General features: G+C 38.7%; 2 protein-coding genes across 3 annotated transcripts in view; one reads left to right on the top strand and one right to left on the bottom strand.

Moving 5' to 3' along the window:
* The window catches only part of LOC129724749 (zinc finger and BTB domain-containing protein 49), a 32,125-nt gene extending 22,816 nt beyond the window's left edge, over positions 1-9,309 (bottom strand). The window contains exon 1 of one of the 2 annotated variants that reach the window (XM_055679896.1): positions 9,206-9,309. The gene's annotated coding sequence lies outside the window, so the exon portion shown is untranslated. The remainder of the gene's footprint in view (positions 1-9,205) is intronic. The other variant, XM_055679894.1, reaches the window with a different exon arrangement.
* Positions 9,310-13,438: 4,129 nt separating this feature from the next.
* Positions 13,439-14,696, top strand: LOC129725643 (uncharacterized). Its single transcript, XM_055681690.1, has 4 exons — positions 13,439-13,510; positions 13,613-13,943; positions 13,997-14,175; positions 14,310-14,696. Exons 2-4 carry the CDS (start codon positions 13,868-13,870, stop codon positions 14,412-14,414), a joined length of 360 nt encoding a protein of 119 aa, XP_055537665.1. The 5' UTR covers positions 13,439-13,510; positions 13,613-13,867; the 3' UTR covers positions 14,415-14,696.
* Positions 14,697-24,865: the final 10,169 nt, after the last annotated feature.

Raw genomic sequence — 24,865 nt, 5'->3', positions numbered from 1 at the left:
TCTTGAATTTTCCCATATCTACCCTAGTGACCACGAATGTCAATTGGGCCGAACAACTCAATATTTTCCAATATGCCTAGGGTCCTTGTCAACATCTCCAATCGATTAGTTTTCTCTATCAGTAGGCAGACTTTTGCTATATGCGATAAGGAGGCTTATATGGGGAAAAATCGAAAAATCTTGAATTTTCCCATATCTACCCTGGTGACCACGAATGTCAATTGGGCCGAACAACTCAATATTTTTCAATATGCCTAGAGTCCTAGTCAACATCTCCAATCGATTAGATTTCTCTATCAGTAGGCAGACTTTTGCTATATGCGATAAGGAGGCTTATATGGGGAAAAATCGAAAAATCTTGAATTTTCCCATATCTACCCTAGTGACCACGAATGTCAATTGGGCCGAACAACTCAATATTTTCCAATATGCCTAGGGTCCTTGTCAACATCTCCAATTGATTAGATTTCTCTATCAGTAGGCAGACTTTTGCTATATGCGATAAGGAGGCTTATATGGGGAAAAATCGAAAAATCTTGAATTTTCCCATATCTACCCTGGTGACCAGGAATGCCAGTTGGGCCGAACAACTCAATATTTTCCAACATGAATAGGGTCCTAGTCAACATCTCCAATCGATTAGATTCCCCTATCAGTAGGCAGACTTTTGCAATATGCGATAAGGGGGAGGCTTATATGGGGAAAAATCGAAAAATCTTGAATTTTCCCATATCTACCCTGGTGACCAGGAATGCTAATTGGGCCAAACAACTCAATATTTCCCAATATGCCTAGGGTCCTAGTCAACATCTCCAATCGATTAGATTTCTCTATCAGTAGGCAGACTTTTGCTATATGCGATAAGGAGGCTTATATGGGGAAAATCGAAAAATCTTGAATTTTCCCATATCTACCCTGGTGACCACGAATGTCAATTGGGCCGAACAACTCAATATTTTCCAATATGCCTAGGGTCCTTGTCAACATCTCCAATCGATTAGATTTCTCTATCAGTAGGCAGACTTTTGCTATATGCGATAAGGAGGCTTATATGGGGAAAAATCGAAAAATCTTGAATTTTCCCATATCTACCCTGGTGACCAGGAATGCCAGTTGGGCCGAACAAGTCAATATTTTTCAATATGCCTAGGGTCCTAGTCAACATCTCCAATCGATTAGATTTCCCTATCAGTAGGCAGACTTTTGCTATATGCGATAAGGGGGAGGCTTATATGGGGAAAAATCGAAAAATCTTGAATTTTCCCATATCTACCCTGGTGACCACGAATGTCAATTGGGCCGAACAACTCAATATTTTCCAATATGCCTAGGGTCCTAGTCAACATCTCCAATCGATTAGATTTCTCTATCAGTAGACAGACTTTTGCTATATGCGATAAGGAGGCTTATATGGGAAAAAATCGAAAAATCTTGAATTTTCCCATATCTACCCTAGTGATCACGAATGTCGATTGGGCCGAACAACTCAATATTTTCCAACATGCCTAGGATCCTAGTCAACATCTCCAATCGATAAGATTTCCCTATCAGTAGGCAGACTTTTGCTATATGCGATAAGAGGGAGGCTTTTATGGGGAAAAATCGAATAATCTTGAATTTTCCCATATCTACCCTGGTGACCAGGAATGCTAATTGGGCCGAACAACTCAATATTTTCCAATATGCCTAGGGTCCTAGTCAACATCTCCAATCGATTAGATTTCTCTATCAGTAGGCAGACTTTTGCTATATGCGATAAAGAGGCTTATATGGGGAAAAATCGAAAAATCTTGAATTTTCCCATATCTACCCTAGTGACCACGAATGTCAATTGGGCCGAACAACTCAATGTTTTCCAACATACCTAGGACCCTATCCGAAATCTCCAATCGATTAGATTTCCCTATCAGTAGGCAGACTTTTGCTATATGCGATAAGGGGGAGGCTTACACAGGGAAAAATCGAAAAATCTTGAATTTTCCCATATCTACCCTGGTGACCAGGAATGCTAATTGGGACAAACAACTCAATATTTCCCAATATGCCTAGGGTCCTAGTCAACATCTCCAATCGATTAGATTTCTCTATCAGTAGGCAGACTTTTGCTATATGCGATAAGGGGGAGGCTTATATGGGGAAAAATCGAAAAATCTTGAATTTTCCCATATCTACCCTAGTAACCACGAATGTCAATTGGGCCGAACAACTCAATATTTTCCAACATGCCTAGGGTCCTAGTCAACATCTCCAATCGATTAGATTTCCCTATCAGTAGGCAGACTTTTGCTATATGCGATAAGGGGGAGGCTTATATGGGGAAAAATCGAAAAATCTTGAATTTTCCCATATCTACCCTGGTGACCAGGAATGTCAATTGGGCCGAACAACTCAATATTTTCCAATATGCCTAGGGTCCTAGTCAACATCTCCGATCGATTAGATTTCTCTATCAGTATGCAGACTTTTGCTATATGCGATAAGGGGGAGGCTTATATGGGGAAAAATCGAAAAATCTTGAATTTTCCCATATCTACCCTGGTGACCAGGAATGTCAATTGGGCCGAACAACTCAATATTTTCCAATATGCCTAGGGTCCTAGTCAACACCTCCAATCGATTAGATTTCTCTATCAGTAGGCAGACTTTTGCTATATGCGATAAGGGGGAGGCTTATATGGGGAAAAATCGAAAAATCTTGAATTTTCTTATATCTACCCTGGTGACCAGGAATGTCAATTAGGCCGAACAACTTAATATTTTCCAATATGCCTAGGGTCCTCGTCAACATCTCCAATCAATTAGATTTCTCTATCAGTAGGCAGACTTTTGCTATATGCGATAAGGGGGAGGCTTATATGGGGAAAAATCGAAAAATCTTGAATTTTCCCATATCTACCCTAGTGACCACGAATGTCAATTGGGCCGAACAACTCAATATTTTCCAACATGCCTAGGGTCCTAGTCAACATCTCCAATCGATTAGATTTCCCTATCAGTAGGCAGACTTTTGCTATATGCGATAAGGGGGAGGCTTATATGGGGAAAAATCGAAAAATCTTGAATTTTCCCATATCTACCCTGGTGACCAGGAATGTCGATTGGGCCGAACAACTCAATATTTTCCAATATGCCTAGGGTCCCAGTCAACATCTCCAATCGATTAGATTTCTCTATCAGTAGGCAGACTTTTGCTATATGCGATAAGGAGGCTTATATGGGGAAAAATCGAAAAATCTTGAATTTTCCCATATCTACCCTAGTGACCACGAATGTCAATTGGGCCGAACAACTCAATATTTTCCAACATGCCTAGGGTCCTAGTCAACATCTCCAATCGATTAGATTTCCCTATCAGTAGGCAGACTTTTGCTATATGCGATAAGGGGGAGGCTTATATGGGGAAAAATCGAAAAATCTTGAATTTTCCCATATCTACCCTGGTGACCAGGAATGTCAATTGGGCCGAACAACTCAATATTTTCCAATATGCCTAGGGTCCTAGTCAACATCTCCAATCGATTAGATTTCCCTATCAGTAGGCAGACTTTTGCTATATGCGATAAGGAGGCTTATATGGGAAAAAATCGAAAAATCTTGAATTTTCCCATATCTACCCTAGTGACCACGAATGTCAATTGGGCCGAACAACTCAATATTTTCCAACATGCCTAGGATCCTAGTCAACATCTCCAATCGATTAGATTTTCCTATCAGTAGGCAGACTTTTGCCATATGCGATAAGGGGGAGGCTTATATGGAGAAAAATCGAAAAATCTTGAATTTTCCCATATCTACCCTGGTGACCACGAATGTCAATTGGGCCGAACAACTCAATATTTTCCAATATGCCTAGGGTCCTAGTCAACATCTCCAATCGATAAGATTTCCCTATCAGTAGGCAGACTTTTGCTATATGCGATAAGAGGGATGCTTTTATGGGGAAAAATCGAAAAATCTTGAATTTTCCCATATCTACCCTGGTGACCAGGAATGCTAATTGGGCCGAACAACTCAATATTTTCCAATATGCCTAGGGTCCTAGTCAACATCTCCAATCGATTAGATTTCCCTATCAGTAGGCAGACTTTTGCTATATGCGATAAGAGGGAGGCTTATATGAGGAAAAATCGAAAAATCTTGAATTTTCCCATATCTACCCTAGTGACCACGAATGTCAATTGGGCCGAACAACTCAATGTTTTCCAACATGCCTAGGATCCTATTCAAAATCTCCAATCGATTAGATTTCCCTATCAGTAGGCAGACTTTTGCTATATGCGATAAGGGGGAGGCTTACATGGGGAAAAATCGAAAAATCTTGAATTTTCCCATATCTACCCTGGTGACCAGGAATGCTAATTGGGCCAAACAACTCAATATGCCTCAATATAACTCAATATTTTCCAATATGCCTAGGGTCCTAGTCAACATCTCCAATCGATTAGATTTCTCTATCAGTAGGCAGACTTTTGCTATATGCGATAAGGAGGCTTATATGGGGAAAAATCGAAAAATCTTGAATTTTCCCATATCTACCCTGGTGACCAGGAATGCCAGTTGGGCCGAACAAGTCAATATTTTTCAATATGCCTAGGGTCCAAGTCAACATCTCCAATCGATTAGATTTCTCTATCAGTAGACAGACTTTTGCTATATGCGATAAGGAGGCTTATATGGGGAAAAATCGAAAAATTTTGAATTTTCCCATATCTACCCTGGTGACCACGAATGTCAATTGGGCCGAACAACTCAATATTTTCCAACATGCCTAGGGTCCTAGTCAACATCTCCAATCGATTAGTTTTCTCTATCAGTAGGCAGACTTTTGCAATATGCGATAAGGGGGAGGCTTATATGGGGAAAAATCGAAAAATCTTGAATTTTCCCATATCTACCCTGGTGACCAGGAATGCTAATTGGGCCAAACAACTCAATATTTCCCAATATGCCTAGGGTCCTAGTCAACATCTCCAATCGATTAGATTTCCCTATCAGTTGGCAGACTTTTGCTATATGCGATAAGGAGGCTTATAAGGGGAAAATCGAAAAATCTTGAATTTTCCCATATCTACCCTGGTGACCACGAATGTCAATTGGGCCGAACAACTCAATATTTTCCAATATGCCTAGGGTCCTAGTCAACATCTCCAATCGATTAGATTCCCCTATCAGTAGGCAGACTTTTGCAATATGCGATAAGGGGGAGGCTTATATGGGGAAAAATCGAAAAATCTTGAATTTTCCCATATCTACCCTGGTGACCACGAATGTCAATTGGGCCGAACAACTCAATATTTTCCAATATGCCTAGGGTCCTAGTCAACATCTCCAATCGATTAGATTTCTCTATCAGTATACAGACTTTTGCTATATGCGATAAGGAGGCTTATATGGGGAAAAATCGAAAAATCTTGAATTTTCCCATATCTACCCTAGTGACCACGAATGTCAATTGGGCCGAACAACTCAATATTTTCCAACATGCCTAGGGTCCTAGTCAACATCTCCAATCGATTAGATTCCCCTATCAGTAGGCAGACTTTTGCAATATGCGATAAGGGGGAGGCTTATATGGGGAAAAATCGAAAAATCTTGAATTTTCCCATATCTACCCTGGTGACCAGGAATGCTAATTGGGCCAAACAACTCAATATTTCCCAATATGCCTAGGGTCCTAGTCAACATCTCCAATCGATTAGATTTCCCTATCAGTTGGCAGACTTTTGCTATATGCGATAAGGAGGCTTATATGGGGAAAATCGAAAAATCTTGAATTTTCCCATATCTACCCTGGTGACCACGAATGTCAATTGGGCCGAACAACTCAATATTTTCCAATATGCCTAGGGTCCTCGTCAACATCTCCAATCGATTAGATTTCTCTATCAGTAGGCAGACTTTTGCTATATGCGATAAGGAGGCTTATATGGGGAAAAATCGAAAAATCTTGAATTTTCCCATATCTACCCTAGTGACCACGAATGTCAATTGGGCCGAACAACTCAATATTTTCCAACATGAATAGGGTCCAAGTCAACATCTCCAATCGATTAGATTCCCCTATCAGTAGGCAGACTTTTGCAATATGCGATAAGGGGGAGGCTTATATGGGGAAAAATCGAAAAATCTTGAATTTTCCCATATCTACCCTGGTGACCACGAATGTCAATTGGGCCGAACAACTCAATATTTTCCATATGCCTAGGGTCCTAGTCAACATCTCCAATCGATTAGATTTCTCTATCAGTATACAGACTTTTGCTATATGCGATAAGGAGGCTTATATGGGGAAAAATCGAAAAATCTTGAATTTTCCCATATCTACCCTAGTGACCACGAATGTCAATTGGGCCGAACAACTCAATATTTTCCAATATGCCTAGGGTCCTTGTCAACATCTCCAATCGATTAGTTTTCTCTATCAGTAGGCAGACTTTTGCCATATGCGATAAGGAGGCTTATATGGGGAAAAATCGAAAAATCTTGAATTTTCCCATATCTACCCTGGTGACCAGGAATGCCAGTTGGGCCGAACAAGTCAATATTTTACAATATGCCTAGGGTCCTAGTCAACATCTCTAATCGATAAGATTTCCCTATCAGTAGGCAGACTTTTGCTATATGCGATAAGGGGGAGGCTTATATGGGGAAAAATCGAAAAATCTTGAATTTTCCCATATCTACCCTGGTGACCACGAATGTCAATTGGGCCGAACAACTCAATATTTTCCAATATGCCTAGGGTCCTAGTCAACATCTCCAATCGATTAAATTTCTCTATCAGTATACAGACTTTTGCTATATGCGATAAGGAGGCTTATATGGGGAAAAATCGAAAAATCTTGAATTTTCCCATATCTACCCTAGTGACCACGAATGTCAATTGGGCCGAACAACTCAATATTTTCCAACATGACTAGGGTCCTAGTCAACATCTCCAATCGATTAGATTCCTCTATCAGTAGGCAGACTTTTGCAACATGCGATAAGGGGGAGGCTTATATGGGGAAAAATCGAAAAATCTTGAATTTTCCCATATCTACCCTGGTGACCAGGAATGCCAATTGGGCCAAACAACTCAATATTTTCCAATATGCCTAGGGTCCTAGTCAACATCTCCAATCGATTAGATTTCCCTATCAGTAGGCAGACTTTTGCTATATGCGATAAGGAGGCTTATATGGGAAAAATCGAAAAATCTTGAATTTTCCCATATCTACCCTGGTGACCACGAATGTCAATTGGGCCGAACAACTCAATATTTTCCAATATGCCTAGGGTCCTAGTCAACATCTCCAATCGATTAGATTTCTCTATCAGTAGGCAGACTTTTGCTATATGCGATAAGGAGGCTTATATGGGGAAAAATCGAAAAATCTTGAATTTTCCCATATCTACCCTGGTGACCAGGAATGCCAGTTGGGCCGAACAACTCAATATTTTCCAATATGCCTAGGGTCCTAGTCAACATCTCCAAGCGATTAGATTTCTCTATCAATAGACAGACTTTTGCTATATGCGATAAGGAGGCTTATATGGGGAAAAATCGAAAAATCTTGAATTTTCCCATATCTACCCTAGTGACCACGAATGTCAATTGGGCCGAACAACTCAATATTTTCCAACATGCCTAGGGTCCTAGTCAACATCTCCAATCGATTAGTTTCCCCTATCAGTAGGCAGACTTTTGCTATATGCGATAAGGGGGAGGCTTATATGGGGAAAAATCGAAAAATCTTGAATTTTCCCATATCTACCCTGGTGACCAGGAATGCTAATTGGGCCAAACAACTCAATATTTCCCAATATGCCTAGGGTCCTAGTCAACATCTCCAATCGATTAGATTTCCCTATCAGTAGGCAGACTTTTGCTATATGCGATAAGGAGGCTTATATGGGGAAAATCGAAAAATCTTGAATTTTCCCATATCTACCCTGGTGACCACGAATGTCAATTGGGCCGAACAACTCAATATTTTCCAATATGCCTAGGGTCCTAGTCAACATCTCCAATCGATTAGATTTCTCTATCAGTAGGCAGACTTCTGCTATATGCGATAAGGAGACTTATATGGGGAAAAATCGAAAAATCTTGAATTTTCCCATATCTACCCTGGTTACCAGGAATGCCAGTTGGGCCGAACAAGTCAATATTTTTCAATATGCCTAGGGTCCTAGTCAACATCTCCAATCGATTAGATTTCTCTATCAGTAGACAGACTTTTGCTATATGCGATAAGGAGGCTTATATGGGGAAAAATCGAAAAATCTTGAATTTTCCCATATCTACTCTGGTGACCAGGAATGCTAATAGGGCCGAGCAACTCAATATTTTCCAATATGCCTAGGGTCCTAGTCAACATCTCCAATCGATTAGATTTCTCTATCAGTAGGCAGACTTTTGCTATATGCGCTAAGGAGGAGGCTTATATGGGGAAAAATCGAAAAATCTCGAATTTTTCCATATCTACCCTGGTGACCAGGAATGTCAATTGGGCCGAACAACTCAATATTTTCCAATATGCCTAGGGTCCTAGTCAACATCTCCAATCGATTAGATTTCTCTATCAGTAGGCAGACTTTTGCTATATGCGATAAGGGGGAGGCTTATATGGAGAAAAATCGAAAAATCTTGAATTTTCCCATATCTACCCTGGTGACCACGAATGTCAATTGGGCCGAACAACTCAATATTTTCCAATATGCCTAGGGTCCTAGTCAACATCTCCAATCGATTAGATTTCTCTATCAGTAGGCAGACTTTTGCTATATGCGATAAGGAGGCTTATATGGGGAAAAATCGAAAAATCTTGAATTTTCCCATATCTACCCTAGTGACCAGGAATGTCAATTGGGCCGAACAACTCAATATTTTGCAACATTTCTAGGATTCTAGTGACATTTCCAATTCATCATATTGCTCTATCTTGCCTATTAATTAGTTGTAAAGTTTTATCTCTTATCAATTTAGTTGGTTTAATTCACATTTTTAGTTTCAGTGCTGCCCACCATTAGCGCTGCATTCTATGCTTTCTTCTGTTGAAATATTTCGTGTTTGTTGGTTTAGTTTCGGAGGGTAAAATCACGCAGCATATATAAATCCGGATTTAAACCAACAAAACCAGCTACCCAACAAAATGAAATATTTCACGATTTTGTTGGGTACGTTTCTTGTTGGGCGAATTCACACAAGTATATTTGAGACAATAGGAAAATCTGCGCAATATACAGTTTGACGTTCGTTTGTCGACTTATCGGGTCGGTTGGTCGTCTACACGCCACGTTCAATATTTTACAGGTTTGGCAGATGTTTACTATATAACCTTAGAAGAATAGACAAAACGTTTTAGAACTCACTCAATTCATGAATGACATTTTGAGCACGGAACCGCTGATGTAACGCACACGCTCACTCTGGGCTACTCAGCGGCTGAGTTGAATTTTAATCATTTTTTTCAGTAGTTCGAAGACGTCAAAAAATGAGTAGAATTAAAGTGATCATGGCGGCAAATTTACTCAAAATTGGGTAACTGGTGCTTGCGTGTTGTTTTTGTTATTTTTTTTTCACAATTAAAAGCAAACAGCAAACCAAGCAAACCATCTGAAAAAGGGAGGAAATTGAAATGTTTGAAATTAGTTGTTATCGGTAGGTAATTCAAAATTTGAAATATTTGACTGCAACTAATGCCAATTTATCTTTTTCACCAGGACTCGTTTGTTGGATATACGGCGAATAAATTCAAAGATCTCCCGTGTCCCGGCGAACAAAGGTAAATTTCTTGAAATAAGCCTTTTTTAAAATAAAATTCAATAAAAAGGCAAAATATAATAATATCGAGTCAATAATGATAATTTTTCCGAAATTCCCTCATTGAAGCTTAAAGTACTCATTACTGAGTCGATAATGAAACTTTACGCATCGTGCATCAGCTATAATATGGGTAATATTTACTCAATTTTTATAACATTCGGTGGTACTCAAAAATGAGTAAAACAACTTCGACTCAATTTTGAGTACATCTGAAACAAGTCGACATATATTCTCTATTAAATTTGTCCAATGAATTTACCGTACCAGAAGATCTCTTAATTTTATATGATTCCATTAGAAATCCATTTGTAAACTAAATGTGATACAATAATTTTAACGAAACGCACAATGAAATACTAATTGTCGGATTTTCACATCCATTTTATTTGAAATTCATTTACGTTTAACATGTGTGGTAAAAATTTAAATTTACAGGCAATATTGCGGAATACATTTCATAAAATAAATATATAAAACGGTCATGTAACGAAACCAACATATAAATCTTATTGATAAATCCAATAAAAAACACACGTCGCCGTGACTTTGGACTTTTTGTCAGTTTAACTTGTGGAGTTTTGTTTTGACTTTTGAATTTGGCATCGAATAGTCCAGATTGTTATACAAAATGGCTACATCACGAAAAGACGGCGTTTTATTGAGCGATTGGATAGTTATTTCCTTATCTCCAATGGTAAGTTATTTTTCTATACTTCATTAGAGTTTAAACTTACATAGGTTTTCACAACTATAGATCACACCGAAGAAACTGGCATTATCAAATCGTATCATCGGGCAAACAACAATAGACCATTGGAACTCGGATCAAGTGGCCAACGTAGAACCGGTAATTTCTTTTTTATTAATCATTTGTCAGGAAGTTGGTAGTGAAATTTCTCGAAAAACCTGCATTATTCCGATTAGAGATATACATACGGGCAACAAATTTGTTAAAATAAATATTATTTTTCTAATAAATTCTTGTATCATTCATAAACAAACATTTCGATTTGTTTTCATGAACATATCATATGAAAGAAACAGTCCCTTTAGTGAAGTTATTTCTATTGGATAATAACAAGGAATGCATGAGATTTTTTCATAAAATTGTTATTGTATGTCAAGATATAAATTATGGCATTTCCAATGAGTTTAATCGGTTACATGTTTTTTAGTTTTTAAATGATTTGCCTATCTATTTAAAAGCTTGGTAGTAATGTAAGTCTATCAGACGATCCTATGAAGAATGCATGACACATTTTCGATCACATCGTTTTGATTGGAAGTTCTAATAGTGCAAATTTATAACACTCCCATATAATCTGAATATGTGAGATTATTTCAGTATACGGTTTTAGCAAAACTGATTAGGTTTTGACTCAGTTTTGGGTTATCCAGAGTGAGCGTGCACGTAAAATCTAATCAACATCAGCAAATATTGAGAGATTTGTCCAAACGCGGTCTATCCTAGAGACTGTGTTATAAAGAGATACGCAAAGAGAAATGGAGTAAATATGGCAACTCTTAGCTGATATTCTATTTCAAACAATTCTCGCAACCACATTTAGTTTCGCATGACTCTTCCTACGTTCTAGAAAGTGTAATTAAATTTCGAAACTTTGTAAGGATATATTACTGAGTTTCAAAGCTCGTTCATACATATTTTTTAAATTTTTTATGCATCACTGGAAATACGAGCATAACGAACACATTTTCCGTTGAAACCATAATTGCACATGATTCACGAAATTTATACTGATTGCAACAAGCATTCTGTACGAAAAGTAACACGCACGAGTTTGTTTACTTTGCACACTTGTTACCTCGATTTGACGGCAACTGGCGTAACGAACATCTATTTCTGTACCATTCATCAGAAAACCACTTTATCTGCCATCAAAATTTAGTTCATTTTATTTTGGAACAAATTGAGTATACTGAATATCACGAAAAATATCGAACTATATGCATAACATTGCGGAAATTGCTTAAAATAATCAGAAATGCGAAAAATAATTACAGACAACATTTGATTGTTTCGACCGACTCAACAAAAAAAAAAGGGTAAACTGTTTATTTTTCGGGTGCCAGTGCCAGTAATGTTGGTAACGCGTCAAATGTATGGTATACCACTATAGTTGACAGCGATACCATTCCCGTGGCGAAAATATACCCTCCGTATTAAACCCCTCGTCATGCTGAATGGTGAAGTGTGATGTCGCTACGTCGCCGTGGAGCGAACGGCATAGCAAATATACTTCAACATACAACAAATATTTGACCTTTTGACTAGGGGATAGACACCTTTATTTCCATGAAAAATATTTCGCTAATATTACACGATATTGGTTGATATATTTTGATATTTATCGTTTATCTGTCAATTGACATCCTTCAACGATAATGTAACGCTTGAGTTAGCGGCAATGGGCTATGATATAGATAGAGGGGTGCCCGAAAATGGAACGGTAAACACTTTTTAATATTGAATATTGGGAATATTTCGCAATATATCAATAGTGTCTTACCCCTAGCCTTTTGCCATAATGGTCAAATTTATTTGACATCATGATTGTTATTTGCCCGTATTTGCCACATTTAAAAATTGGAGAGTGACAAATAATTATTTTTGACCAAATTTTTATCTGTCAAAAAGTGACAAATACTTGACGCTTGGTCAAAGAGTGTAAAGGCCCAAGCACAATGGACGTTGACGTTAATTTGACAGAAAATGTATGGGCTGACTGTCAAATTGTCGCAAACGCAGTCGCAAAGTATCAATTGTGTTTAGGTCTTAATACAGCCTTTAGCATGACGAGGGGTTTAGTTTTACACACATTTTTTTCAAACTGTTCGTCTCTTGTTAGTCTATTCTATGCGGTTAAAGTATCGAGAAAAACCTTGAAGAAATCACGGTTGGCGACGGCGGATTGTGAGCATTATGTCATTCATCTATCCAGCTTTCCACGAGCGGTAATTGCGGATGGATTTGACATTTGATGTAGGTTGTCAAACTACTAGTTCATTGATTATTTCCATTGAGCTAAAACTAGTTAGATGGATTTGACATATAATGGAGGTTCCCAACAAACAATTATTAGCTAAATAAGCTTTTTAACAACGTTAATTGTTCAGCTTTGGCTGAATATCTGTCGATATAAACTCTTCCAAGCAGATATTCAACCTTTAACCAGTCGGATTTGGAGAACTAATACAGCTTGTTTGCGTAAATGGCTTTATTTTTGAAGAACTTTTTCGTCAGTATATTATTTTTCGTGCTATATTCTATATTAGGAGGAATATTTCTTGGTATGTCGTGTTATTTATTTAGTAGCGCATTTTTCAAATACAATTTTTGATTTATCACCTGGTGTCATTTACCTCTCTAAGTCTCGAACTCATAGTCTCCAGATTGTTAGCCGATCGTTTTTCCATTTGTACCATACTGCTATTTAACTCGGAGGCGACAAATACTTGTACACTACCTTCCAGTTTGTCTGTAACCAAAGTATCTATTGAGGCTGTGTAATCACTGAATTACGAATGACCAAGCGCTTACATATTTGAGCGCCCCTCGCCGCAAACGTCAGAGAAAAGGAAACAAAAATTATTGCTTTGTATTCCATCCACACAGTCGCGTTGTCGCGAGTTCAGTTTGATTTTATTATAAAATGGGAGAAAAACGTGATAAAACTTCTGGTGAGTGATTATTGTTTGCTATATAGTGTCAATATATTGCCGTGGTTGCTGTAAATGTAATCTACTTCATGCTCAATCGTAATATTTTCGGTTATTTTTCAGACGATTATTTCTCAATAGTCCAAACTCTCGAAGCTGGAAAACCGGTTCTTTCAATAGTTCCCCAAAGATGGGTACAAGGCAAATATTTGTACTGGCCGGATCGAAAAGCGGGACAGCTACTAAAGGATTCTTCAAGTTGCCCGGCAGCGGGATGGAGCAAATTATTGAGTACTGTAAAACAACAACGAATCGACAGTTTAACTGAAGCGCAGGAGGAAGCAGCCAATTTGTCCGGTGTCACGACGGATATTTCAGATGTTTCGTTTTAAACGTAAACAAGTCGAACAGATTGCGGATCTGAATTTTAATAATTTTATAACAGCTAGTCATGGTAAGTTACGGAAAAATAAAAATTGATCATAGTGCAAATAACAATTTTTGTAGATGGTTCAGAAAATCTAAATGTGCTACCACTTCCACTAACTGTCGTACTGGAAACTGCTGAGCTAGAGAGGCCGCTTTTGGAATCCGAGAAAGTCGTAGAAGAATCAGAAACCCATCCGTATACACCCACCGTCAGTTTGCAAGAAATTGAAACGCTACCGTCATTTCATGTGGCCCAGGTATGATCGAATTTATACTTGTATGTTCCTTGAAGTCACAAAATGCACATTAATCGGACAGAGAACATTTCCAATTGAGTTCTGTTAGTTTTTCGCAAAAAATAAATACTTTGTCTTTTCAATCGTTACTGCAGATGCATAATGATTTTTTTCAGCCATCTGTTGAGCTAACCGAGTCTGCAAAATGCGAAATTTTCGATAAATTGGACAACATCAAAAAGAAATACAAAGTTCTGTGATGGGAGCCATTGAAAACATGATTGTTAGGACAGTAGCAACAATAAAAAGCGATTTGGACGCGAAATTAGCTTTTATGCAAAAACTGTCAACACCTGATAAGGCAAACATCGACCTGTTTAATTTTGCTCCTGTCTCGTCCGAGAGTGAACTCAAGGAATTAGATAGTAAACTGGAAGATGCAGAATATGCGAAAAAGTTTGTAAGTATGAACTTTCTGAGTATACATTTATTTTTGAAAATTTCCGCACATATGAGGGATAGTGGGGCGCAATGATTTTGTACGTGATATCATTAATTGGTGAAACCCTGGAAGAAAAAGCAATTCGCTGTTAAACTAATTAATGTAAATTGGTAAAGCAGTGGAAGGGACTTCAACGACGAATTACTACCTGTGCAACAAATTGCTAACGGATGATTCTGCATGCAAATTTACACTTTATGTTTTTCAGTTTACTTTCATGAAGACTTTTGTTGGTAGCCAAGGAGATCCTTGTAACGGAATGAACATTTGCTATGACCTGATCGATCGCTTTTTCGAACGTAAATTCATGGTATCATGTTCATGGACCGGCTGCAGCCGCGGCGAGAAAAGAAAGTGCGCTTTAAAGCAATTACAAAATGTTCTCAATGCATTTTTCACAATCGTGCGAAATGTTAATGAAAATTTTTCTATCAAAATGTTAGAAAGCTTTTTCAAGCCAATTGCTAAAAATGCAAAAAAGCGAAGCGAAGCTAGAGGGCTGCGCATTTCCAGTGTCCATCGAAGACCGAGGAAACAAAAGAGTAATGTTTGAAATTTGGACCGAATCTTCTTACGTCGGCAACTATGTGCTCCAAATTGTGGATGTTACTTGTAACATACTCTTCGCCATAAATGTTTTTGAATTCTTCGATGTACTTCTCAAACATTAACTGTGCAATCGTAAGATACTTGAAGTATAGTTTACAGGAGCATATAGTGACGGCCACAAAAAGAAGCAAGAAATGATTATACACTCTTTCATCTAGTAAATCTTTGAGAACTACAATTCCCACATAGTTTAGAAATGCTCTGAACTCGAGCCCTTTCCAAAAACCAACACAATCGATACCCCGCATTCGACGGTGTATCTCCGATGGTAATTCTATGGCTATTAGTGCATCAGTAAGTTTATCTATGTCTCGACTACATAGTTTACCAGCAAATCCGAGACTGGCATCCCGCCAACCGATTAGACATCGTTTCATGACTCCAAGCTCCAATAAATGTAGAGGATCCGCAACTATGAAATCTTGGACCATATCGACACCTGATAACTTCAGAATTGGAGAATCTTTCCCTCTGTGGTGTTTACCATACTCTTTTTTTCGAAACCCATCATCTGTCCTTAACGGGCAACGAATACAACAGTTCGTGTTACATACGAATATTCGCCTTCCGTTGTGCATTTTAAACAGCCATCGGTGCCATTGAAGTTGGCAACACCTGGTCAAAATTGAATTAAAAGAAATAAAATGTTGGATCGGATTTTTTCAAAAATGTTTGTGATTTTTAAGAAAATCATACCTTTAGCAAACGCACGTGCTGGAGAATCGCAAATAAAGCATCGTATACGCACACTGATGGTGTACTCATTAATTTTTATACCACTTTCCAAAAGTGGAATCATTTCATTCACAAAAGGTGTTAGATATTCTTGAACATCTGTTGGCTTGCTTTTACCGTAGTATATACCTATTATCATTAGTGAGATGTGCTCCATGTTGGAATGTAAACTACTCGGTTTTAATTCCAGGTTAAAAGGTAATCTTTATTCGAAATCATCTCATCAGGTCATTACAAGCGACCGTGTTGGTCTAGCGATTGTTACAGTTATTTTGTGTTTCTCTTTCTTAGACTTGTCTACCTACTATTGCTTGTAGCACACACACCTAAGCTGCCGCGCATGTGTTGAACAGCTTTAAGCTTCCCACCTAAAGCTTTACATGTAATGTTGCATACATGCTGGCTATCAAGATACATTCTCAATCTACATACTAAACTGATAGAAGTAAAGCGCCTGATGAATGGCAAATTGCTATTATTTACATTTCATAGTGACTGCAGTGAAATGTTATTCTCAACACTTCCCCACAATTTGCACATTCAGCAGATTAAATAATCTCCGATGCGTGTTCTTAGGGAACCCCTAGGTGAACTCGTCTGGCTGGTTGATCTACACTCGGGATGAATTGCAGCTTGACTCGTCCTTGCTTGATGAGATCCCGTATGAAGAGATATTTGAAGTCCAGATGTTTAATCCTCTGGTGCGATCTCGGCTCCTCTGCTATGCTAATGCACGGAATGCTATCCTCCATTATAATGAATGGTGTTATAACCACATCCAATTCATTAAGAAGTTTTGTTATCCACATCCCTTCTTTTGCAGCAGCACACAGTGTAATTAATTCTGCTTCGCTTGTTGATAGGCTGAATGTTGGCTGTCGTTTCGTTGACCACGGAACCAGATTTCCATAAAGTTGATATGCATATCCTGATACCGACTTCCTGTCGTCAGGATTATTTGCAAGATCCGCATCTCCAAATCCAACTAATGCTGGTCCATCATTGTGTTTTGCATACACAATCTTCGTGTTACTTGATCCCCTCAAGTATCTCAGGATTCGTTTTAATTCTGACCAATGCCAATGGTGCGCAGTTTGTTTACTTGCTTAGGGCGTTTACTGCAGCACAGATATCTGGTCTTGATGTTAATGAGAGATATTGAAGACATCCGATCAATTCTCTATATGGTTGATCAGTAACCATTTAGTGCTACTATCCAGAGGTGTCCCCACTGGTTTACACTCAGCCATTCCATATCATTCTAGAAGTCTCTCAACATATTTCTTCTGAGAAATCTCGATTATTTGATTTTCAAAATCACGATTGATTTCCATTCCCAGAAAATGCTTCACTTCAGAAAGATCTTTCATTTGGAATAACCTTCCAAGTCTTTTCTTAATCCATGATATCTCATCTATGTTCTTGGCAATTAGCAGAATGTCATCTACATAGAGTATTAGGATTATCCCCTTGGATTTCGATTTATAAATGCAGCAATCGTTCTTAAGTGGAACAAATCCAAGTTCTGCCATAGCATCATTGAAACGTTTGTTCCAGGATCTTCTTGCTTGCTTTAGTCCATACAAGCTTTTATTCAGGCGAACAATCTGATTTTGTCCATTTTCATTGAGTGCAATTTCATGAAGATTTCCTCTTCTAATTGTCCATTCAAAAATACTGTTTTGGCATCCATTTGATGTACAAGTAATTTGTTTTCGTTTGCAAGTGCAAGTGCTAACCGAACACTTTCTAGCTTTGCAACAGGTGCGAATGTTTCACTATAGTCGAATCCTGGTCGCTGTGAACATCCTTTGGCTACTAACCGTGCCTTGTGCCTTACATCTTCTTTCAACGAGAAGATCCATTTTGAGTACATTGGTTTTACTTCTTTTGGTATACAGTTAACCACTGTCCAAGTATTGTTGCTATTCAATGCAACTACAGTAAACCACTGTCCAAGTATTGTTGCTATTCAATGCAATTACAGTTACCCACTGTCCAAGTATTGTTGCAATTCAATGCAACTACTTGCTTCCATTCCTCCCAGTCCACTAGTACCTTCAAGTCCTGAATGTTTGTCCCGGAAGTTCACCACTTTGGATTGTAGCCATTCTCGCTGAGTAGTCCGAGAACCTATGAGGTGGTCTTCTATCCCTCTGGCTTTATCTCAATTCTTGTTGGTATTCATCTTCCTCTCCATCGGCTTGACTATCATTTGAATTCCCTAATCAGTTTCGCCAACTGATTCCTCCGATGCATCCTGATTCTCACCTAGATCTGGATTTTGTTCAACTATGGTAGCATTTTCTATTTGATCTTCATCGGATGGTGATCCATGACTATCATTCTCCTGATCTTCCACAGAAGTTGATTCCCGACCATCACTCTCATGATCCTGATCTTCACCGAGATCTTCATAGTTATCTCTGAATTGGAATTGTGTATGAAGTGTCAAATCCTGTTCTCCAGGTTTGAATTCATTCATTCCATTTCCCCGATAAACTATGACCGATTCGTCGAATACGTTTCTTATAATTTCAATAGAACGTGTTTCGACATTCCACAATCTAAAACCATTGTTTTCGTATCCCACAAAAATCAATGATTTACTCTAGGGATCCAATTTTTGACGTTTCTCCTTTGGGCTTTGTTTGAATGCTCTGCATCCAAAGATTCTCAACTGTTTCAAATCGGGTCGTCTTTTGAACCACATTTCGTATGGAGTTTTATCTGACGCTAACCCTTTTGTTGGAGATCGTTTCAATAGATATGTTGCAGCATTCAATGCTTCACCCCACATATCTTTAGGTAACCCGCTTTAACAAAGCATTGCTCTTACCTTTTCCATTCATGATCTATTCATCCGTTCACTGACTCTGTTTTACTGAGGAGTGGAACAGTATAAATCATTTCAATTCCGTTTTCTTTATAGTATCTTTGGAATTCGTTGCTCGAGTATCCTCCGCCATTATCGCATCTCAGCATTGAAATACGGGTTTCAAAATATGCTGACGCCATGGCTTCATACTCTTTGAATCTGTCAAAGACTTCAGACTTATGCTTCATTAGGTAAACTACGACAAAATGCGTATAGTCATCGACAGCGATAACCGTCGTACGTTTGCTGCTCCATGTTGCCACAGACATCCGAATGTACTAATTCTAATGGTCGTTTTGATCTTGGCAATTTCATACCCTGAATTAGAAAGCAGCTTGCTTCCCTGCCAAACAACCATCGCATACATCAGCCTGATTTTTCTTTCCAGAAGATATGTTGATTCCCTCAACCATACCTCATTAAAAGAGCATCTCCAAACTAGTAGTACCTAGATGCCCCAGTCTTTTATGCCATGTCTCGAGACTCATTTGTTTTCCAGAATATGCCGATCCGTTTGCATATTCTTCGGATTGTCCATCCCAAATGCAATCAAGGTAGAATACACCATATGTGAAAATACCGATTGCTTCATTAAGATATTCAAAGATATCCTCTTTTTCAGAAAAAGTGACCCTTTTCCCATGAAAATTTGCCTTTCTAACCGAAAGTACATTTTATTCAAGGTTAGGAATTAATAGAACATTGTACAATTCCAATTCCTTTATTAGGTTCTTCCCGACCATTGTCTTAAGCCGCAACTTTCCCATCTTCGTGGTCCGAAGATTCTCGCCGCTTTTGGCTGTGGAAATCATAAATGGTCCCGGAAGTTCCTCAATGTCATCCAGCAGCGCTGGTCGTTGACCATGTGGTCGTTCGTTCCAGAGTCGACCACGAAACAAATCCGTTTGTTCCGCTTCATCGTCTTCAGTTTCATCATCATAGCGTGGGATTATCCCTCTTCTGTTCCTTCCCGTACGTTTCCTTCTCCTGTGCCTTCAACTTCTTCATGACAAAGCACATGTTGTAAAAATCTTCGATACGAGGGCGACGTTCGACGGAGTCTTCTCCTGCGCCTTGTCTTCCCCAGCTCCTGCACCCGCTTTATTCCGGTGGTATTTTTACTTTCGTGCAGGTTCTAATCCGTCAGTACAAATAAAATAACGCTCTCTTGACACAATAGTAGCCACCGTTCATACGTCAAGCTGTCGTTTTGTCCTGGTTAAGCGTCAGACGATGTCCTCGCTGACTATCAGTATACCACTGATCACGACTCTAGCAAGACTTGCTACTACCAGTTAACTACTGGTCTAAGGCGTCCGGTCAAATATCTGCTGCTACAACTACTGCTATTGCTATTACTACTAGATGACCATTGGTTTTCCAAGTTCAATCCGAGGTCTCCTGCTTTTACCAGTTTACTACTGGTTTTTCAAGTCCAATCCAAGAACAGCTGCAGCTACCAGTTAACCACTGATTTACATCTACCAGTTTACCACTGGTGATACTGTTGCTTTTCCAACCGGTTATGGACGCGCCACTACCATGGACCAAAGTTCACTTCTGTACTGTCGTAGACGTTGGCCCGCTCTGCTTGCACAACGGTAGCGGTATAGGGTAAGGCGCGCTCGAAAGTTCCCCTTTCGTAGCGGCTGTCACTATGTCCAGCCATTGTTTAGGGTTCCTGGTTTGTAGTCCTGTCCTGGTTCAGTCAAGCGGTGTCCTCTTGCTGACTATAACCTATAACCGGTTAGCCACTGGTTTGTCGAGTCCTATCCCAAGTCTGCTGTTCCTACCAGTTGACCACTGGTTTACCGAATCCGGTCCGAATCCGATCCTCAGTCCACTGTTCCTACCAGTTGACCACTGGTTTGTCGAGTCCAATCCTAGGACTGCTATTCCTACTCGTTAACCACTGGTTTTCCAAGTCCAATCCGAGGACTGTTGCAGCTATCAGTTAACCACTGATTTGCACCTACCAGTTCACCACTGGGGATGCGTCTGCTACCAGTTAACTACTGGGCCCATAACCATTTGTTGGAATGTAAAGCCAAATCAAACTACTCGGTTTGAATTCCAGGTTAAAAGGTAATCTTTATTCGAAATCATCTCATCAGGTCATTACAAGCGACCGTGTTGGTCTAGCGATTGTTACAGTTATTTTGTGTTTCTCTTTCTTAGACTTGTTACCTACTATTGCTTGTAGCACACACACCTAAGCTGCCGCGCATGTATTGTACGGCTTTAAGCTTCCCACCTAAAGCTTTACATGTAATGTTGCATACATGCTGGCTATCAAGATACATTCTCAATCTACATACTAAACTGATATAAGTAAAGCGCCTGATGAATGGCAAATTGCTATTATTTACATTTCATAGTGACTGCAGTGAAATGTTATTCTCAACACTCCATTTCGTAAATATTTCCAAATATTGGCCAAAACTGGAACCTCGAGCTTTTGTAGATTGGTAGGCCGTCCATATTAATGTTGAGTTGAACTGATATGTTTTCTGAGAGATCCCAGAAATATGTTCGTAGACACGTCTCAAGTCCTTGGTGCCAATATTTCCCACCGGCTAAATTCGAAACAAACACGCTTGCGTTTCTAGGCGTTTCGAGTAAAGTTCTAGGATCGTTTGGCAGAGTTAAATCACCGTACTGATTTCGTAACAAACCAAGAAGCTCCCTGAGGGCTTGATGTCTTATATTGTACTTCAGAGCCCATTCTCGTAAACCGATTGTCGGGTTGTAAGGTTGGTTAACGGGTTGTGTTAGCACATGATCTACATCCGTTTCGTCAACAGAACTACCTTCGGATAGACTATCAACAGAAGATGCGTCATTTTCTGATACCATAGACTGCCTATCAGGCTGCTCATCATTCAGATCTGCCGTAGATATAGGTGTTTGAGACAAGGAATCGTTTTGCCGACTCACCTCCTCATTTGTCTGGTAGAATATATAACAGTTCAGTTGCGTTTAGTTTTATTTCTCATAAAAAACTTACTTTTCCACAATCAGATATATGACATCCAACAAACACATCATCTGCGAAAGATTGTTTAAGCTTAGCCTCCCATTTCTCACGATTTTGTTTTACTCTTCTGTGGAACGTTCCACTTTTCTTACAATTTTTGAAATTTTGTTTATTGAACATTTTGGTTCAAATTTATAGTGTAGTAATAAATTTGATTACAACACAGAAACAAACTAGCTAAAGCAACAACGATTGTTCAGTTACTTTGTAAAAGTTTTCAACATACTTCATCAGGCAGTGGTTAATATATGGGCCTTATCTAATGCATGTTCCTCTTCAGGTTAAATTGTGGCTTGTTCAGCATTTGAAAACGCTCATTCATGTGAGCCAAACAAGAAGGCTTGAATTTGCAATTTAAATGTTTTTTCAATAATAAATCAGCTCGAACATTTTTCAGTTGCTTCTCCTTACAACCAGTAACTAGTCCGTCGCAGAGTTTGGTGAAACAGTTGCTCAATTGCTGAGAAAAATTCTTCGAAATACTTCCTCAGCCACTAAATATGTCTATCGAAAAAAGCTGTGCTATGGTTCCATTATAAGTTTAATTATTACTTGTACAGCATACAATAATGCCAATGCATGTAAGCTGGACAAAAGTGCATTATTACGCAACTTAAATGTTTATTCTTTATATAATTCAGCTCGGAAATTTTCCAGTTTCTTCCGCTTGCAACCTGCAACTAATCAGCTAGTGTGTTCGTTGTTACGGTTGTTTATTTGCTGCGTAAAAGTTTGAAAAACACACTCTCAGGCACTATGATGAAAAGCTGCGCTATGGGTTCATCGAAAGTTGGATTATTACTTTCACAGCATATATTGATGCCAATGCTTGAAGGCTGAATAAAAGGGTATCATTTAGCAACTTTATTGTTTCTTCTGTATATAAATCAGCTCAAAAATTGTTCAGCTGCTTCTGCTTTCAACCGGCAATAAATCAGCTTTGGATAAAGCATTCGGTCTTATTATCCAGCCACTGTGTTTGTTGGGTTGTCATACTACTAGTTCAATGGATTTTTCCATTGAACTGGTATTGTTATATGTCGAATCCATCCAACTAGTGCTAGTTCAATGGAAATATTCAATGAACTATAGTTTGACAACCTACATCAAACGTCAAATCCATCCGCCATTACCGCTCGTGGAAAGCTGGATATTAGAGTAATCTAGAAACCTGACACCCCTGACGTCGCCTTCAGTGTGCTGCCAGAATCATAGAGCTTACTACGCCAGATCTCACCAATACAGGCTTGGTCGTGTATCCTTATAAAATCGATTTGTTTTCAACCAAAAAATCAGCCGATATTCAATTTCGAAAATTATTTTATTCATGAATCCTAGTTCATTAGTGTTACCTGTTTTAACAAACTTTGTTTTGGTGGAAAAACAGATTAAATAAAACTAAAAATCGGCTAACAACTTGAATAAAAGTTCAGGGGAGTAGGAAATGTATTGTTACCACCAGCGTGTTGATTATTTGCAACCAGAAATAAAACTTGTATTAGTGAAATCGACTACTAATACTAGCACAGATAGGAAGGTCAACTGAGTTCTCCAAGCGAAAACTGAAATTTGTGGGAGTGTGAATCAAACTCGGTAGTTTTTTATTCTCTCTTCTAGATGACAAGTCTCACAGGTGACAAAAAATTCCTACAGCTAACAAAGAAAAATCGAATACATCGCACTTATACAAACGCGCCTGGAGAACTCTATAGAGCTTTCTGACAGCTCAGTCACGCACACTAAACTCGGATTGTTTGCCTCATAAATGACTCATGCCTCATAAATGACTCTTGCTTAACTCTACCGGGGTTAAGCAAATCGAAAAATACAGTCTTTTTTGATTTACTTTGTACTGGAAATCAAATATTCATTTTGTAAGATACTATCCGTAAACAAATGACACAATCCGCGCAGGGATAAATTAAGTTTCAAGTCAGTGGAAGAAAATGAAAATTTCGCAATCAATGCAGGCAATTTGACAGCACATTGTTGGCCTCATTTTCAATCCGACTACACGGTGTAAAGTGCACCAATTCATGCACGATTGGAGAGGTCTATAGTGTGTTTTAATTCTGGAAGGGTTGCCAAAACAGGTAGATTTAATTTAAGCTGTTGCTTACAGTGTCCCGAAGAAAATAAAATCGATTCGGCAACCAAGAAGGGCATTTGGTTTTAGAGTTGCGGTTCACAGCGCGGCGAAAAAGTTTCAGTGAAACTCACAATATGATTCGAAATCCGTAACTATCTGCACAAATAAATTATAACTCGTGAAAACATGTGAATTATTTTAGGTGCAGGATTAAGTTCACGCTTCAAGATCTTCATGATTCTGAGAGCCCCTTGATAAGCATAGTTTTCGGCGAGCCATTAAGCCGTATGAATAAAAATAAGTATTTGCTCAGCTTACTTCTACCACAGATAACAGACATCCAAGCTAATTTTGCTTCATGTGTAAAAAGACGCAACGGTTTTTTAGCATGTCGCAATACGCAGTATGGTGGCGCTAAGAACACTTAATGGTCAATGATACGATAAAATCGATAGTTTTCCAGCTCTTATCGATATTATTGGCATAAGAAGCGTTGCCGTTTTTTAATGTAGAAATTTTGAGCAGCCGTAATTTGTACATAATCGACAATTTTATTCAATCCCAGTTTATATTTGCGACAAATTTGTTTGTTTTAGTGTTAATATGAAAAAAAACACACAAACCTCACAAAAACAATATTAAATATCGTTGCAAAAACAGCGACTCTACTATTTGTGAGAATTTTCATGCGTCTGGCAGCTTTGAATATAATCCAGCGCTGCCATCACTAAAGTGGTTAAAGTCGCAAGTTGCAGAAAGATGTCGTTAGCATTCCAAACGAGTAAGAATTTGAAATCTTACACACGATTTGTGAAGTTTTTTGTTCTAGCTTGGATATCTGTTATCTGTGCTTCTACTCAG

The sequence above is a fragment of the Wyeomyia smithii genome, chromosome 2 (genome assembly GCF_029784165.1).
Source record: "Wyeomyia smithii strain HCP4-BCI-WySm-NY-G18 chromosome 2, ASM2978416v1, whole genome shotgun sequence".
Lineage (NCBI taxonomy): Eukaryota > Metazoa > Arthropoda > Insecta > Diptera > Culicidae > Wyeomyia > Wyeomyia smithii.
The sequence above is the reverse complement of the archived record's forward strand: the minus strand, read 5'-3'. Positions and strand labels throughout refer to the sequence as shown.